Source organism: Stenella coeruleoalba, assembly GCF_951394435.1.
Source record: "Stenella coeruleoalba genome assembly, chromosome: 3".
NCBI lineage: Eukaryota > Metazoa > Chordata > Mammalia > Artiodactyla > Delphinidae > Stenella > Stenella coeruleoalba.
The window spans coordinates 90996612-91014621 of NC_137148.1; the positions used below are offsets into that span (position 1 = coordinate 90996612).

Here is an 18010-nt window from a genome sequence, read left to right on the forward strand (position 1 = left end):
TGGAGCATCTTAATCTTTATTAAGAACATGCAGAAATTGTAATCTACCGGGGTGTGGGTGGGGGGGAGTTTGACGGTGAATTTACACCCTCAGTGTCGACTTTAGACTGATCAGGGAAAATGACCGCCCCACAATCTTGTAAAATCTTAATGTACCATGAGAAGTGCACAGCGCTGCCTGATGTACAGTGTTCAGATTTGTCTTGACCTTCTTAAATTATGGAAAGTGGCTACTAGGAGGGAAGTTTTTTTGGTTTTGTTTTTTAATTTTTCTGCACAATTACTCAGGTGGCTTTTCCTGTTTCTTCTCTCCTCCTGGACCTGGGTCCTGTAATTACTATCGCAGGGAGCTGGAAGGATGCCTGCTCTCCCGGCGAGGTCTCCTCTGCTCGGCCTCCTCCCCCCCTCCCCCCGCCTTTTCTCTTTCTGGCCCCGCCTCCTCCGCTCACCCCGTAGCCAGCAGCTAGACAGCTGTATTCAATCAGAGCACTTACAACTCCCGAGGATTCAAACGGGAAACTTCAGCGTGAAGTGCAGCCGCGCTCCGGCGCTCTCTTAGCTTGCTTTCCCTCCCCGGAACCCGAGACGCGGATTTTCCTCCTCCCGCCGCCCTGGTTTCTTCGGGAAGCCCTCCAGGGAGGCCGGATCCTGCCGGGGTTGCCCTCCAGCCTGGTCATGGGGGGCGGCGAGGCACCATAGGAGACGCGAGGCGGCGCTGAGCGTGGCACTGCCTCGGGTCCCCGCGCCGGCCCGGCCGCTGCGAGCGCGCCTCGCCGCCCAGCCTTCTGCAGCAATGGCTCGTCCGTGAAACGAGAGCCGGCTCTGTTCCTTTTCGGAGTGCCTGCATCCTTCGTGTGGGCTTCACCACTGTCCTGGGTGAAAATGGCTGTCTAGACTAAAATGTGCCAGAGGGGACCAAGCAGTGGATATCCAGCCTGCTAAACCCAACTCGTAAGCGCCGAGACCTGGAGGAGGAGGAGCTCGGCTCTGAAAAGTGCAGTCATGAATTCTGGAGTTGCCGTGAAATATGGAAACGACAACTCGGCCGAGCTGAGTGAGGTAAGAAGCAGCTGAGGTCGGGAGCTCTGGTTTCTTAGGCATTTGCTTTGCGACAAATCCCCCTCCCTCCCCGTCTCCCACTTTTCTACACGCCACCCGCTTCGCGCTCCCAGTCTGGAGGCGGCACAATTAAAGATAAATAGATTTTCTGGATCTTGTTTTAACTTGTTGTGCTACTCAGGAAATGACCTGAACTGGCTTGATATTTCAGTCTGAGACGAGTGGCTTAAAAAAGAAACAAGCTCTCCCCGCGTCGCCAAGGCGTTTTACTCTCCGTGGTCTGGGTGCCCTGTCCATTCCCACCCCCCTTCCTCCAATGTATGTACCACATAAGCTTTCGTAGTCGGCAAAATACATGGGGATCCCAGCTGAGCTTAATCTGATGGTGAGTAAATTGGTGGGGCCGGGGAGCTCATCGGAGTACTGAGTCGGCCGCAGGCTCCCACGTGTGATGCGTTTGGTTCCGTTCATGTAAGGTGGTCTCTTCCTTGGCTGAGACGAATGACCCGCGTTGAGGAGGAGAGTGGAGAGGAAGCACATCAAAGCGGCTTAGAACTTTATTTCCTGCCCGGGACTGGACTCCCGAGTCTCTGAGGCAAGCGCACTTGCAGTTCCTGGCTCTCACAAGTAGCAAATCCACTTGAGTGCTGGAGACCAGCTTTGAGATTAAGGCGACATCAAACGGTATGCAAGTATATGAGTGGTCAGATGCTGGAGGCCACCTTTTTTAATGACCGTAGGGATGCCTCTGGCACATTCTCCCCACCACCCCACCCCGCAGGCTTTGAATACCTGAAAAGTGTGATGGGAAACCCACAGAACGATGCTCTGAAGAGGAGGAAATCTGTCTGCAGCAGGAGGCTTGGTGGCTGGGGGTTTTCCTCTTAGCATCATCACTGAGTCATTCATGGGGCGACGTGGTCTGTGCTTCTCGAGTATGGCTGAAGAGAGAAAAGGCACCGTATAAAGACGGCAGAAGGCAGATAGAGGTGATGTCAGATGACCGACAGTGAAGGGAAAAGGAAAGGATGGAGCCCTCTTTGAGGGGTGAGGGCTGGTGCTGGGGAAGCGAGGGGGGTGTAGATGGGGGAAATCCGAGCAGGTCTGTGGCTGGTATCCAGCAGTGAATACAGTCAGCCCCTGCCTGGTGCTCTCAGTGTCTTGGTGCTGAGCCTTCCCTGCTCCAGTTTGAGATGGCATTTTGAGATGTTGGCCAGATGAGGTAGAGGCATTTCCTAATCCCTGTGGTTTTCCCTGTGATGTAGAAAGCTGGGGAGATGCTGAGAGTGAGGGCTTCACTTAAAAACGGGAGGTGGGGGAAGAGGCTCAGAGACCTAAGTGAATTTTGCCAATTTTACATGCAGGGAGAGGTTTCAGATCTAAAACAGAACCCACGACCCTACTCCATTAATAACACTGTTAGGAGAAGCCTTTGATTTCTAAGGACATTTAAGAATAAGAAACTAAAGGCACGTATTCTGCAGAGTCTCTGCCAGGTCCTTCACATTATTTGTTTCTGTGTGGCAGCTTTAACTCTGTCACCTGAAGTGTGCTATTCAGGTACCTTTGCTCAAAAATGAATCACAGATTTAGGATGAAGTGGCTAGAAGGCTGAAGAGAGAGAGAGGAGGCCAGGATCGACTTGAAGAGCCCTGGCACGGTCAGCGGGTGCATTAGATTAGCTGAGAGTATCTGTGAAACTCAGGTGGGAACTAAAACTCTCCATTCTTTGCCTGGTTTTATCCACTCCTTAAGTGTTCCTTGGAAACTTGTGGCCAGGTGAAAGAGCTGAGGGTGTTTTGTGGCCCCTGCTTTAGTTGGAGCTGTAGTACTAGAGCATTATAGGACTTAGTTTTGTCCCTAAGAAAGTAAACAAGTTTCTGCCCCAACCGTGTCCTTCACCACATTTTCTGCCTCTTGCCCTCTTTCCAGCCTTCTTTCTAGGTTCAGCGATTTAGTTGCCACTCCATCCTCCGGGTCCTGAGTTTCCCTGCAGATTGAGTAATTGCAGTGGAGTGTAAGGATAGTTATTTTTAGTTTTTTACATATTTTCAATGAGGGTATATGTAAAGAGAATTTGTAAGCAAAGGGGAGATGTGTGATTCATACCCTGTGGACCCTAAATCTCAGTTTGCTTCATCATGGGCAACAGTTGTAGCATTTGCCTTTTCTATAATATCCATAGGGCAGTCTCCATATGAATCCATAGATCTGGATACAGTTAATTTGTATTTCTCACATAAGGTCTATGATGTAGAGTTTCTTCTTTTCACTGTAATTTTTCTCTTAAACACTGGTTTTACTTTAATCTCCTGGGGGGCAAAGTTGCCATCCTCTGTTCGTGGTCGGTTCCTCCTTCTCACCTGAAAGCAGAGCTAATAAAAACCCCCTTTGGTGCCATAGCTCTTATTGGTGCTCTTATTTGGTGCTCAGGAGCCTCAAAGCTGTCTGGAGGTCACCGTAGGGTCAGATTCAACCTGCTGCTCACCAGGCGTTTCAGTGGCAGGAAGAATTGTGAAAGGGCCTAGCATTATCCTGGGTATCGTAAACAAGAGTCCTCTCTCATTGGTGTTGACTTGTGAGCTTACCCCTTCTACAAAGGTTCTCTCTCCACAGGAGTCATTGACTCTTTGACAGTACTGTTGACACTGACGCCATAACATCCTAAACAAGGGGGAGTGACTGGAATCAATTTCTTGCTGTAATCTGCTTGTCCTATTGGTGAAAGCAGCTAGCTTTGGTCAGCAGTTGAGGTGCTGAGCTCCACCTGCAGTGCTCCAGGAATGCTTGGGTGCAAGAAAGGCAGGAGGGATTTGGGTGTGAGGGATACATGATAAGGAGACCTAGCTGGATATTGCGCATGAGGTGTCCACGGTATGCTTGAGGGCTTTAAAATGGAAAAACAGGAAATTCATGAATGTGTTCCTTTTGTGTCTTTATTTTGAACAATAGCTGTTTAAGATCCCGTGAGATGATTATAACACACAGTAAAATTGTTTCTACCTATGGACATTCAAAATATTTTTATTTATCAATGACCACAAATGGTTTTATCAGGGCTAAACACTTTAACCAAAGTGAACTAGTCCTTAGCATTGACAACAGTACTACAAAAGGAAAATTGAGAAGCATAAATTGGCTATTCTTTTTTCTTGGCTAATAGCTCGCCTTGTCAAAGACTCAAAGGGTATTTTTCTTTTCCGAATGTGAGGTTAAGAAAGGACTTCAACATCAGCCAGATCAGAAGTATTTAGAAAATTAAACGTTTGACTTTCAGGCTCCCTCCCCCACGATCAAGAAGCTGAGTAGACACACTTTCAGCAGCGTTAGATTAAATTCTCCCAAACCGTGTCAAGGGAAGGCCACTAAATCTTTTTCCTCGTCGCCGTGGCTTTTCCATCAGCAGTTAGTTCTGTTTGTCTTGGTAAAACTTGTGGGACCAGTATGTAGCTGAATCTTATTTTACTGTCACAATCACATTTCTTGGTTCTTAGAATAACTTAGACCTTAGGAAGAGGTCTTAAGGTGCAGCATTATGAGGGTATGACTTGAATTTACTCATCTTCACAAAATAGCTGTGGACTGGATCTGTTTGCCTGGTAGACAGCTGCCTAGTTATGTAGCAAACTAAAAATTTACATTTAAGGGTTTGTTCTTTGCTGGGAATAACTAAAACCTCTTGTCCAAAGCAATCAACGTATATCTTTTGCTTTTTAAACATTAAGCACTGAATAGGTAAAAGTCTCCCATCACTATTTACTTTGAAACCTCTGTTGCCCCAGAAAATCATATTTTCCTTACTCTGTCCTTCTTTCTTTATTCAAAGCCTCTTTCATAAGATTTATTCCACTCCTGAATGCAGGCTATAGAGGCGACTTTTCATGCTTTCACCATTCACTTGTTGCGTAGCTACTGAAACCCACATCTCTGTTGATACTCTTTAATTAAGAAGTGAATTTATATAGGAGAAAATTGTTCTCTAGATAGATTATCTTGTATGACTGTCTTTAAGTGGCCGTCTCACAGATGTACTTGCTCTAAACCATGAAGTTACAAAATATCAGGGTTGGCAGAGACTGAGATCACCTGGTATTCCCACACCCATTTCTACTTCTTTATACTCCTCTGTCCTTATGGAATCACGCTTCATTGTAATGAGTTGTTTAATGTCTGTCTTAGACACAGACCATAAGCATCAGAATAACAGTGTCACAGCCTGTCACAGAGGCTGGCACATAGTAGGTGTTCTACAAATGTTTGAATGAACACCTTGCCTCTCTCCCTTTCCCTTTTTATAAACATCAAATCTGAGAAAGTGATTTAAGTGCTTGGTCTGAGGCTTTTTTGGCTATCGATGGCTGTGTAACAAACTACCCCCCAAATTTAGAGGCTTAAAATAACAATCTTATTTGTTCATGGTTTCTCAGTTTGGGGCAGAGCTGAGGGTGGGAAGACTTGTGTCTGTGACCCCCAGCTAGACGATCCACTTCCAAAATGGCTTAGTCCCGTGGCTGGCAAGCAGCTGCGGGCTGTGGGCTGGGAGATCACCTCACTGCTCTTCTACACGGGTCTGCCCAGGTACTGCTTGGGTTTCCTCTCAGCATGGCAGCTGGGTTCCAAGGAGGGGGTGGAAGCTGCCAGTTCTTTTAAAATGTAGGACTGAAATTGGCACAGGGTCATGTCTGTGTGTTCTGTTGGTTAAAACAGCTATATGCTTAGCCCACATTCAAAGGGGTGAAGAAACAGATCCCACCTCTTCAAGGGGGATGTGATAAAGAATTTGCAGCCATTTTTAATCTACTCCAGAGGCCACAAAACAAGAGCCCTGTCTAAAACCCTGATCTCTTAATTCCCAATGGCTGGCAGTAGTTTTTGTCATTTTATTTTGTCATTTTAGCTGTTAATTTATTGGTTTGTAATAACTAACACATTCTAAGCATTTCCCAGGTATTGACATGCTTAATTATCAAAAACTCTGTGAGATACATGCTGTTATGCCCATGTTACAGGTGGAGAAATTAAGGCATAAAGAAGTGAAAACCCTTACCAAGATTGCACAGACTATTAATGGTGACCTCAAGATTTGAGGCCAGGTAGTCTTTCTCCAGAGTCTGCCATTCCTCCACTGTTTCCTTTCATTAGTTCCTGTTACTGCTCTCAGCCTTTTTTTTTTTTTTTTAGTTCATAATTTTCTTTATTCTCAATTACAACTTCATAGTACTTCATTTGGTAAATATACCGTAGTTTATTCAACTGAACTTCTCTGTCTAGATATTTAGGCCTGCAATTTTTGGCAATTACAAATAATGCTGAAATCTTCCCACATGAGTTTTTTAATTGGTAAGGATCTTTCTTCAGAGTGAATTCCTAGAAGAGTCATTTCTGTGCTCTCAGCTTTTGATCACATATTCCTAGGAGGGAGTATTCTATCTAATAAGCCTGTTTAACTTGATTTGTATTATAATCTCTATGCAATACCCAGATAAATGTTTTTGATAAGAGTGGTATGAATATGCTCGTTGCTGTCACCTTCAAGTGGCTGAAGAATTGTAGACATTGATTTTCTAGAGCAGATTTGTTAATAAGGAATCGGGCAGTCATGATCCAGGAAGGACTTCCTTCTGTTACCACTTACTGCAAGGGAGATAGAGGCGCCACGACCACTGTCCCACTGCCTGTGTGCTCTGAGGCGTCTGAGGAATTAGGGCTACAGTATTTGAGGTGCCAGATGAGAATAAGATTTCCTTCGTGACAAGAATTAGGGTTCTCTTACCCCTGCAGGTGGGGCTCTAGGCTTCTACAGCGGTTGGCTAAATCACTGTGGGGCTGCAGAGCGCTGAGTTTGATGAAAAAGCCGGTGAAGTGGGCGGCCAGGGCTGTGTGGCAAGGCAGCTGCTGGTGGCCTGGTCCTGAGGAAGCAGGTGCTGAAAGGGCCTGCAAGACCCTGAGTGGAGCCCAGTGGGCGGGGTCAGTAGATCAAGCATGGCTGGAACCAGGTGGTAGTCAAGAAACAGGGGAAGGAGCAGTGGGATGTGAGGGGAGGAGGTTAGTCAAAGACCAGGCAGGAGACCAGGAACTGAGATGGCCACAGACCTGAAAGCAGAGAGAGAACCTTGATTCTGAAGAAGTGCTTTGTCCAGACAGGAAGTTTTAAAATTAATCCCAAGACTTTTCATGCTGATGAATTATTTACAGGACTATGGCTACCAGATCTGAGGTGCCAGAACTTTGAGGCGAGGCACCCATCCAGAGTAGGGAATATGATGGTGATACTCAGGAAATAAACTCAAGGTGCTCTTTTAACAGCTGCCTGAAGCTAATTTACCCAGTGCGTGTCATGTGGAAGGCTTCCTCCAAAGCCAGACTGTAACTGGAAAATAAAAACTGCATTTACGGAAAGATTAAGAAGTTGTTGATGAACAAAGATTGCAAATTTAGGTTTTGATCCAAGGAATCAAATTTCAGAAAACCAAGATTACGACGTTTTAAGTAAACTCCAGATTCTGGGAAAGAGGTTTATGTTGGCGAGATTACAGAATCAGACAAGCTAAAAAAAGACACAGAAAACTGATAGTAGTTAGGATGTGGATTTTTACATCTGGGAGGGGGTGGCATGGCACAGATAAATTATTTGCAATTATTTTCTCATCTCCCCCAACCACATCCGAATTCCTAGCAGTGGCCATCTTTCATTCTTGAAAGAAACAAGAGAATAACCTGGATTATGCAGATAAAAAGAAGTTCAATTTATAGAGCAAATATTTACTGGGACCACAAAGCTGTCCTCTCTTTCTAGCAAATGTCCTTTTTCTCTTGCTGAACAGAAACAGCCAAAATTCATTCATGGGGGAATAGAAACCACCTTTTGGAAGGTTTGCACTATTATAAGGAGTGACTGAGGCTATAACGCACTTTATATATGTAAGTCTTTCAAGATATTTTTGAAACTCAGCAGAGAAGTTAAACTTTGAGACAATTTAGGAAAAAAAAATTCAGCATTAGCAGCTGTTGATTCTACTTGTCATGCAAAAAGCTGTAGGTTAGGGTTGTTAACTTTGTAAATAGCAATCAAAGTCTGTTGGGCTGGAAAAATCGCACGGTAAAGCTACTCAATGCCTTGGCTGGTGGGATATTTTGAGGCAGATTGCTTGTCAGGAGGTTTGATCAGTGCTTGGAACACATGATGGGACATATGGGGCCCGAGATGCAAATGCATCTTAAGCCAAAGGCTGTGGTGTTCTATCACCTGAGAACAGAAAGTTTCAGAAAGCCTCAGTGTGTGTGCATGTCAGTGAACGACTCCAGCTGGATTTGTGAGAAATATTGAAGTAGTTGTCAAGGGAAGAATGCCAACGTGAAAAAAGATGGCCTGTCAATTAGAAAAGCAATGGAGTCCTCTGTTTGGTTGCAGGGTAGGAATGGGAGTAATTGCTTGTCCCTGTTTCCTGTGGATTGTGTGGACTTGTCCATAGAATACATGGCACACTTGCGATGACTTCTTGCTTCAGCCTGGGTCCCTCCCAACCTCCCAGGTTAGCTGTCCTTCCCTCATCTGTGTTCACAACACTTACTTTAATTATCCACAGCCTCCCTGGGAGACCGTTCGATCTTTGAAGGCAGGGACAGAGTGAAACCCATCACAGTATTGCCAGTACCTAGCCAATACGTGACACAGGGCAACCACAAACTTCAAATTTACTTGTTGGACCAAACAGCAGTTGCCATTATAGTGTGACAGATGTGTTGGATCGATCACTTATATATTTTGGTTAAAGGACACATTTGAGGAAATTTAACTTGGTCATTATTACTGTAACTTACTCTCTATTCCTAGTTCATTTTTCTGTTCAGCAAACACTGTGTGCCTTCTGTATGCCAGGTGCTGTTCTTAGGTGTGGGGATACAGAAACAAAACTGATGTAGTCCCTGTTTTAATGGATACTACATTCTAGAGGGAGACAGACAATACACGTGACAGATGTATGTGGTGGTGATGAAGAGGTGATGGTGATGAAGAGATCCAGTGGTGATGAAGAGGAGGAAAGATGAATGAAAGAGGGAGGGATGCTATTATACTGATCAGGGAAGACCTGTCTGCAGGAATCTTTGAACTGAGACCTGAATGCAAGGAGGGATAGAGCCATGCAAAGATGAGGATGATTATTTCAGGCCTTGAGACTGATAAGGGTCAAGGTGTCAGAGGCCAGAGCATGCATGGTGTGTGTCAGCAAGGAGGAGACCTGGCTGGGAGTGCAGTGAGCAAGGGGAGAGCGGAAGGAGGTGAGGTCAGAGAAAATAGTTCTGGCTAGATCACCTATATTCTTGTAGGCTTTGGAGAAGAATCTGGATTTCTCTGGAATGATTTGAAAATATGCCTGAATTGATTTTTTAAAATCCTCTTCGTGTGTGTGTGTGTGTGTGTGTGTGTGTGTGTGTGTGTGTGTGTGTGTGTATTTTATTGTGGAGCAGGGGCAGGGAGATATCCTCGGAAAGAGGAGGAGCTAGCAAAGAAACCTGGAAAGTTGTGCCCCAAAAGCCAATGAAAGGAAAGGGTAGAGTGATCGGTCAGATGCTTCTCCTTTTGTTTCTTTCACTCTTAAAGCCTGTGCATAGTCCCAAACTTTCAAATGGTGTCATTTTCTACAAGCAGAAATCATTGTTATATGCATTAAAAACAAACTATAATTATTTTGGGGCATCTTCAGAGTATGTGAGTGTATTTTCCCCTTAAAAGGAATGGTTTAAAGAACTAAGTGATGTGGCCACTGGCCAAGAAGGATTTGAAAGCTGCCATCCCTTCCCTGATGGATGGTTCGGTGTTGATGGGTGCCGATGACGTCGAATATAGGTGGGTTCGGAATTAGGAAAACTCAGCTCTGGTTTCCACTCTCACTTGCACCAGTTTCCTTCCTCTATTTGTAATCACTGATTTAATTTTTTTAATGAACTTTTGGATCCAGTTTATTGATATATAACCAATATAGCTCCAAGGAACCTGGAATGCTGAGACCTTTTTTCTTATTGAAAAGGTATTTGGCAGTCAGATTATGACCAGAAAGGTTCCAGGTAAGCTTGGAATTAGACAAGGGAGATTGTCTAATTCTGTTGGGTGGTGCCATTAAGCTATTCGTTGATTTGCAGTTTATTTTATCCAAACCATTTGTACGACTGATGAGGAAACTGAGGCATAAAGAAGGCTGGCTAGCAGCAGAGGGGGAAGTGTAGAACTCAGATTTTTTCCCTTAACTCTCAGGGATAATTTTTCCTCTTCTACCTCAACTTCCTCAGTTTCTATATCACAGGATTTGTTTTAAAGTATGTGTTTTATAACAGTCTGTAATTATTTTAAAAGGTGGAAGTCCTAATTCTTCAGTATTCTCATATACATAGGACATGACTACTGATGACACTATTAAAATAATTGTAAGAATTTATTTTTAGCTCTGTGATTTTTGGGGATATTGTAATAGTCTGCGCCCTTCTGTCCTTTTTTAAAAAAATTGTGGTAAAATATACATAACATAAAATTAACAGTCTTCACCATTTTAGGGGTACAGTTCTGTAGCATTAAGTACATTCACGTTATTGTACAACCATCATCACCGTCCGTGTACAGCACTTTTTCATCTTTTGCAACTGAAACTCTATACCCATTAAACACTAACTCCCTGTTTCCCTCCTCCCGTGCCCCTGGAAACTACCATTCTGCTTTCTGCCCCACTATGAATTTGACTAATCTTGATACCTCATGTGAGTATAATCATAAAATATCCCTTCATGACTGGTTTATTTCCTTTAGCATAATGTCTTCAAGGTTCATTGATACTGTAGCATGTGTCAGAACTTCCTTTTTATGGCTGAATGCTAATCTACTGTGTGTGTGTATTTTGTTTATCCATTCATCTGTCAGTGGACACTTGGGTTGCCTCTACTTTTTGGCTGTTGTGAATAATTCTGTGATGCATATGGGTGTGCAAATATTTGAGTCCCTGCTTTCATTTATTTTGGGTACATACCCAGAAGTGTGATTGCTAGAGCATGTGGTAATTCTGTATTTAATTTTAGGGGGAATTGCCATCCCATTTTCTATAGAGGCTATTCCACTTTACATCATTCCCACCAGCAATGCACAGAGGTTCCAACTTCTCCACATCCTTGCCAACCCTGCTTTTCTGTTTTATTTTGCTTTTTAAATAATAGCCATCCTAATGGGTATGAGGTGGTATCTAATTGTGGTTTCTCTTTGCATTGCCCTAATGATCACTGATATTGAACCTCTTTTCATGTGCGTATTGGCCCTGTCGTCGTCAGAGAAATGTCTATTCAAGTCCGTGTCCAATTTTAATCAAGTTGTTTAGGAATCTTTTGTTGTTGCAAAATATATTCTTCATATATTTTGAATATCAAGTCCCTGTCCCTTTTCTCCTTTGTCCAGGTCTGATTTTCTCTGTGGTTGGAGCTTTGCACAGCCACTGGCTATTTCCAGATGGAGTTACAGTGAGTGTAAAATGAGGCATGAACACGCACTGCTTCTCCATGGAAAACAAACGGGCTTTCCCAAACCCAGGAGGACTCCTTCCTCCACGGTGTCCAGGAAGAAGTAACTTCCTGACGCGTGGTGGGGCAAGTGCTCATTTCACAGGCTGGCAGCCAGCAGCTCTCCGTCTGGACAGACTAGATGATCTCGAGCAAGGTTAGGCAGGCACCAGAGTTAAGAGTTATGTTCATGGCACTTGAAGAGTTCCATTGCCCCACCGACATGTGGTGATTTCACAGTATTTAAAGGGGATTTTTAGGAGAGGGCTTTGGCAACAGGGGCCTGTGGAGAGTAGCCAGGAAGTCTGAGGCTGGCCTGTTAGATTAGATAACTGTTACTTTATTTCTTGGTGCTGGGAATCTAATCCTGGTTAAACCCAAACCTAATTTATTTTCATGCTTGATTGGGGGCACTTTTGATGATGTGTTTGGATGAGAGTGAGCGTGGAATAGGAGTACTGTGGGAATGAGATAGTGCAGGGCTGCTCTGCCTGGGCTGATTATTAATAGGGGGTTGACGGTGAGGAGGGGGAAAATAGGCGAGTTGGACCACAGGACAGGAGTTTTTACTTCCAGTGGGTAGATTTAAACTAAAAGTGGGATCCCCTTTTTTCAGGATGCCTTGATGTATAGATAGGGCAGAAAGCAGTATGCCTTCTGGTATGATAGAGTGACTTTTAAGACTGTTTCTCATTTGGGGCTTCTGAGTTGCTAATGAAAATGCTGTCAGGACAAACATGTAATTATGGCCGAAGAAAGTGTCTGATGTTGATAAAGCTGCCTTCAAACCCTTTAATTCGCCGAGTGTTGAAGATGGGGCATCTTTCTTATTTGGTATTAACATGTCCCAGCCAGCAAGGATGACCTGCTGGGGTCAGGGTAATATGTTGAGTGACTAGGAAAGGCCTCTGATTTTTGACCACCTTCTTTATTAACTTCTCTGGGCCAAGTTACTCGATTCATCACCTCAGTTTGTCTGCAAAACCACGTGTGGCAAAGTTGTGAGCCCTGAAGTCCTAGCTCTGCCACTTCCTAGCTAGGCGCTCTGGGGGAAGTTGCTTTTCTTGGCCGCACATTCCCTATTATAAAATGGTGAAAATAAGAGTATCCACCTTAGGGAAGACCAGTGACATAACCTATGTAGTGCTTATCCAAGTGCCTGATAAATACTATTGGTTAGCTCTTGCAATATTATTGTTATTCTTATTTTGCTACTACAAACAGAACATTAGCAGCTGTGGTGGTAAGTGAGCACTAAAATTATTTAAAAGAAGTTCTTAAGTGGAGGCAAACTTGTCATGAAGACAGTATCCAGGAATCTTAAGAGTTTCACAGCCTGCTGATGTGTGCTGGACCTTAATGTCAAAAGCTCATTATCTGGGAAAATGTTCTTCCGAATATTGACAAGTCTTAGAAGAGAAAGGTATTTCCTTTATTGTATTTGCAGAGCCAGAACGTTAATGCGCTAACCAGTGGTAGTAGTAATCACTTTTTAAATTTTAGTTTATCACTTTTATTTAATTTCTCCTAATTTTGTCCCAGCTATAGTGCCCAGGACCGACCGTAGCACAACCATTCTAGTTGATGGCGTAACATGGGAGAGGGAAGGCACGGCAGGCCACTCCCAATGCCCAGAATAAGGATGCATTGCAGAGAAACAGACGATGTTCATGTATTGCTATTGCGTAACTATTTCTTTCATGGAGATGGCTTTTATCAGTGAGGCACACTTTGTGGATTCCCTTTCAAGTTATGATCTGTTTACTGGAAGAAGGTTGCAGCAGTGCGAGTGGGAGCTTTGCCTGGAAGAGCAGTGGCAAAGTGGTCTCTGCTGGAGACCAGGGGAGCCTTGCTAAGTGGGTCTGAGGAGGACTTGGGATGTGCCCGCCAGCCGTGAAGGCCATCTCTATTGCTGTGTACAGCTAACTTTTTCATTTGAAAGAATTTTTGAAAAGCTTCCTGATTGAGGTTCTGTCTGATGATCAGAAAGGAGGAAGTGATGGAATATTTCCTCTCGGGTTTTGAAGTTGTTAGACAGTTTGATCATTTGCTGAAGAGGATATACCTGAGGGCAATGAGAAGGAAACGAACATGAGTCTCCGAGAATGCGCCTCCAGGTGACGTTACTCGTTCCCATGGCTTAAACTACCATCTCTAAGCTGCTGCCTCACAAGTCCGTACCTCCAACCCAGATCGATTTGAATACCAGACAGGTAAAAGGAGAAGTGCAGGTCTTGTGTAATACAAAAGCTTCTTGTAACCAGTATTCTTCCACCTGGTCCCTCCTGCCTCTCGCAGACACTCAGGCCCGTCTCTAGAAGGCCTTTGTCAGCTCCCAGTTAACTCTCTGTCAAGTACCCCCTGCTGTCTGGCAACACTGCTTCACCGGAAGTGCTCTATCACCTCAGAAGCTTACCTGGTAGGGGAGTGGCCAGTGGCTGGAGAAATGCACTGTTCTCGGAGCGCATTATTGCAGCGTGGTTGGCAGGACACATGATAGTTATGAATGATGAAAAGAAGTAAAAAGAAAAGACTAAGAGATAGAAAAAGTACACAAAGGCAACTACTTTTGTACCAATTAACGGTGTAAACTTCATCGTCCACCACCAGGTCCCCACTTCCTGAAGCTGGATCCGGGTTGCACCTCCCCTCCATCTCCTTCTGAAAGCACACACTGGGCCCTTAGGGACCCACCCAGTATGACTGAGGTTGGAGAGCTTTGCTTCCAGCCAAGTCTCATGAGTGTATCTGGGCTGCTCTGGGTTTTCTCTCTTAGGAAGATAGGAGATCAGAGTGGAAGCTGTTTGGAAGCAGGTCTAGTCCTGGGATGGTGGGAATAGCTCCAGGAGCTAGATTGTGCTATTGTGTTAGAAATGATAAATGTGAAGGATGGCAATGCAGATATTTTGTTGGAATACTTGAAGTGAAACAATATGGTGCAAAATTACTTCCGTTTCATCTTGCAAATATTCCCTCCCTTTATGCATATCAAAGCCTAAATCTATACTTTTAAAAAATTGTTGCCTTCAGTACAACAAAACTGATGCACAAGAATAGTTTTGATATTCAAAACTATCCGTTATACTTTCTTAAGAGATTAGTGTTCTTTGATACTCTGACTAAAGTAAAGTCATTAGAACTAGTGAGAATGGTAACTTAATGCCTTTAGCCTTAGCAAGGTTCTTTCCAAAATAGAAATGAATATGTAGTTTTTAAGGATGAGGGCGTGGAGATTAATCTATATGTAATTGTGCCCTACATGCAAAAACACATCCTTGCAAAGGTAGCGAAGTCCCTGCAGTTAAGCTTCAGCATTCACTTGCAAGTGACAGGAATATGTTAATTGCTTTTCTTAGGTGAATGATTCTTAGTCTGGTGGGGATGATAAAGATTTCAATTCATTTCACTAATTTAGGTTTTTAAAAATATCAGTGTTCATAGATGGCGGTATGGAGCTAATAAGGGATTCCAGTGAGGTCTGGGTTACTGGGTAGATTTCATTCAAAGTGTGACTGCAATAGTCCTCAGCGGTAGAATTACATTTTCATCAAAGCAATCAGCCCGTGATTCTTTGGTTGACTCTGAGCGCCCTGAACCACTGGTGCTTATGTGGGCTGGATGGCAAGATTGGAGCGTATTATGCTATGAAATGATGAGGCTGATGCGGTGTCTTGTAAACACTGCTTAGCACAGCAGTTGGAATTGAGAAGTTAGTGTGATCGGTTATGTGGAGAGTTCTGAGGTTTATGACTTACATAAGAAATTAACCTTTTCATTGCTCTTCTGACTGCCAAAGAGGCCAGGTAAAGACTGATGGGATTTTCCCTGTACATTTCTACCTTTAATTCACCAAGTAAATTGAGGAAAATTTAAAAATTGCTTTTATGACTTTGTAGGTTTGACAGATGTCCACAAGTACATCATTATCAGTATTTTGTCAAATTGTCTTTTAAAGTTTACTTTGATTCAGAAACTATTTAGAGTTATGTATCATTCTGTGAAATCTTTCTTATGATAACGTGTTCATATTATCCTCAACTTCATTGGAAATCCAACATGTTACTTTCATTAAGTCATGAATGTTCTTTTGTAATATATTCTCATTCAGTACCTGAAGGTAGGGCCATCCATAGTTTTGACCGGTGGTAGCACAAGTGGTTGGCGTATCATCGTAGGACCCTGGATGACAAGAGAACATTCCTGTGAATTTGGTAACATTATTAGTGGATAGGGATTTTACAGAACTTAAAGTTACATATTGGTTTTTTAAAAAACTCATAAGCATATATATTTCAAATGTTTCATTTTAATGGGAAGTTGGAAGGAATTGTATCAGGCACATTTAGGTTGCCACCATGCTAACCTGAGAGTAATCAAGAAATGTTCAGGAGAAAGGTTGTTCCCAGAAGAAAGTGTGGCTTGGTCAGTGGTTCTGAGAAAGGAATAACATGGCTGGTTCAAAGTACATAAAGAGGGCCAAAGTGATCAAACTGGAGTGAGTGAGGGGGAAAGGAGCAACACAGATCTTGTCAAAGAGTAAGCCAGAGACTAGACCATGTCAGTAATGAGATTTAACTGTCCTTAAACATAGGGTATCACTAACGAGTGAGAATCATCCACTGCTAAACTAAGAGTTAACATATATAAACGTGGTTTACCTGCATCTTTTCAGACTCAAAATAATGTTGAAGGCAAGATACAGCTGTAATCTAGTTTACCTTGCTTTGCATTTACACAGTACTATTTGGACTTGTAGAACTTCAAAAATGTCAAATTTGCATTTGCGCATTTTTTATCTCCATTAATTTATATTGTCATTTGAGAGGCTTTTATTAAACTTGCTCTTATGGATCATCAATTTGCTTCTACTTCTAACAATAATTTCTGAATTATTGTCGAGGATTTCCACGAAGTCACCGGGGATCCTTACGTGAAAACCTGAAAGTATTAAGAAAACTTATGTTAAAAGCAATCTCTGTAATCAAATCTTTTTGTATGTAAATAAAAAAATACACTTGAATTACTCTGTAAAATTACTTTGTAAATTTTTACACCTTCGCGTATTAAAAAAATTGCTTTTAGAAAACACTCTAACATGTTAATAATTAGTAGGAAGAGGATAGCTTAAGAAAAAACATATAAGATTGTAAATTTCTGGAACAGCATAAACCAGAGTACATAGTAGTGAAAATGAAGCAGTTACATAGAGTATTCAGGAATAGCACTCAGAAGTGCTGAGCACTTTGCGTGCATGTTAAAAATGGCATTTCCCTGCTTAAAACCCTTCATTTCAGGGTACCCAGCTCCTTAGCCCCTGTTGGCCTCTCCAGCTATATCTGGCCACTTCTCACCCTCACATTCTAGCCTCCAGCCAACTCAACTACTTGCAATACCTTCAAGGTGCCTGGCTGTCTCTTGACCTTCGAACTTCACATTTGCTCTTCCTCTGCTGGTACACTATCCGTATCCTCCACCTTTGCTTATCTACCTTCTGCTCATCTCATAGAACTTAGTTTGAGTGTTAGATCCCTTGAAAATCTTCCCTGACATTCCCACTCTGGTCTAGATTCCACCCTCTTCCATACGTTCCCACAGCATTGGGCATTTCTGCATTATAGCACTTAATACACTGTACAGGACTGCAGACGTGATCATTCCTATCAGAGTGGCTGCTGTTCAGCATTGATCACTAGCACTTGTATAGCATCCAGCTATATATTCCCTTTTGAGTGCATGACCTTATTTAAACCTTGCAGCAGTCCCATTACATAGGTCCTATCTTTAGGGGCGTTTGGAAGCTCAGAAGGATTAAGGGTGTTGCCCAAGGTCATACATCTCGTAGGTGTCAAGGCCAAGTTTAAACTTGGGTCTGATTCTAGAAGTCCCTGCTGTTTGCATGATGCCTACAGCCCTCTCAGACCATGTCGTCATGGCCTCTAGAACTGGCATCTATAAGACCTGGGGTTGCGGGTGGGTTGATAGGTTGCTGGGAAGGAGAGGCATTGGGGGCAATGTCCGGGTTTCTGAGAAGGTTAGGTTGGCAGGAGAGATGGAGATTTCATGTAAAATCCAGTTTGTGGGGAAGGATGAGTCTGCACTTAGGCATGCTGATTTTGAGATGCCTGTTGGTTATGTAAGTGGAAATGTGTTACTAGTAGGCTGTGGGCTAATAAGGCTCAGAAAGAGGTCAGTTTGGGAACCTTTGGTCTTCATGGCTGTTCACTTACGGTACAGATGAGTTGACGGCTAATGTTGTAGTCCATTCCAGCCTCTCCACGTTAGATGCCTACCCTCAGGTACCACATAAGTGAGGAGTAATATGAAGCAACCAAATGGTACTCTTGCATACTCCAGTGCAGGTCAAAGTACCATAGTCTTTGCCTTGTAGCATTTTATGTGTATATAATATATGCACA

The 18010-nt window shown here is 43.3% G+C and overlaps 1 protein-coding gene across 5 annotated transcripts in view; it reads left to right on the forward strand.

Annotated features, from left to right (window-relative positions):
- The window catches only part of MCC (MCC regulator of WNT signaling pathway), a gene marked incomplete at its 5' end in the record, with an annotated part of 462921 nt that overhangs the window by 189349 nt on the left and 255562 nt on the right, over positions 1–18010 (forward strand). Inside the window, one exon of one of the 5 annotated variants that reach the window (XM_079916635.1) lies at positions 508–1058. The exons of the other annotated variants lie outside the window; for them this stretch is intronic. Within the exon in view, the coding sequence (XP_079772761.1) occupies positions 1002–1058 (57 nt within the window). Of the gene's footprint in view, positions 1–507; positions 1059–18010 lie in introns of those variants that run through there. 5 annotated transcript variants of the gene reach the window in all.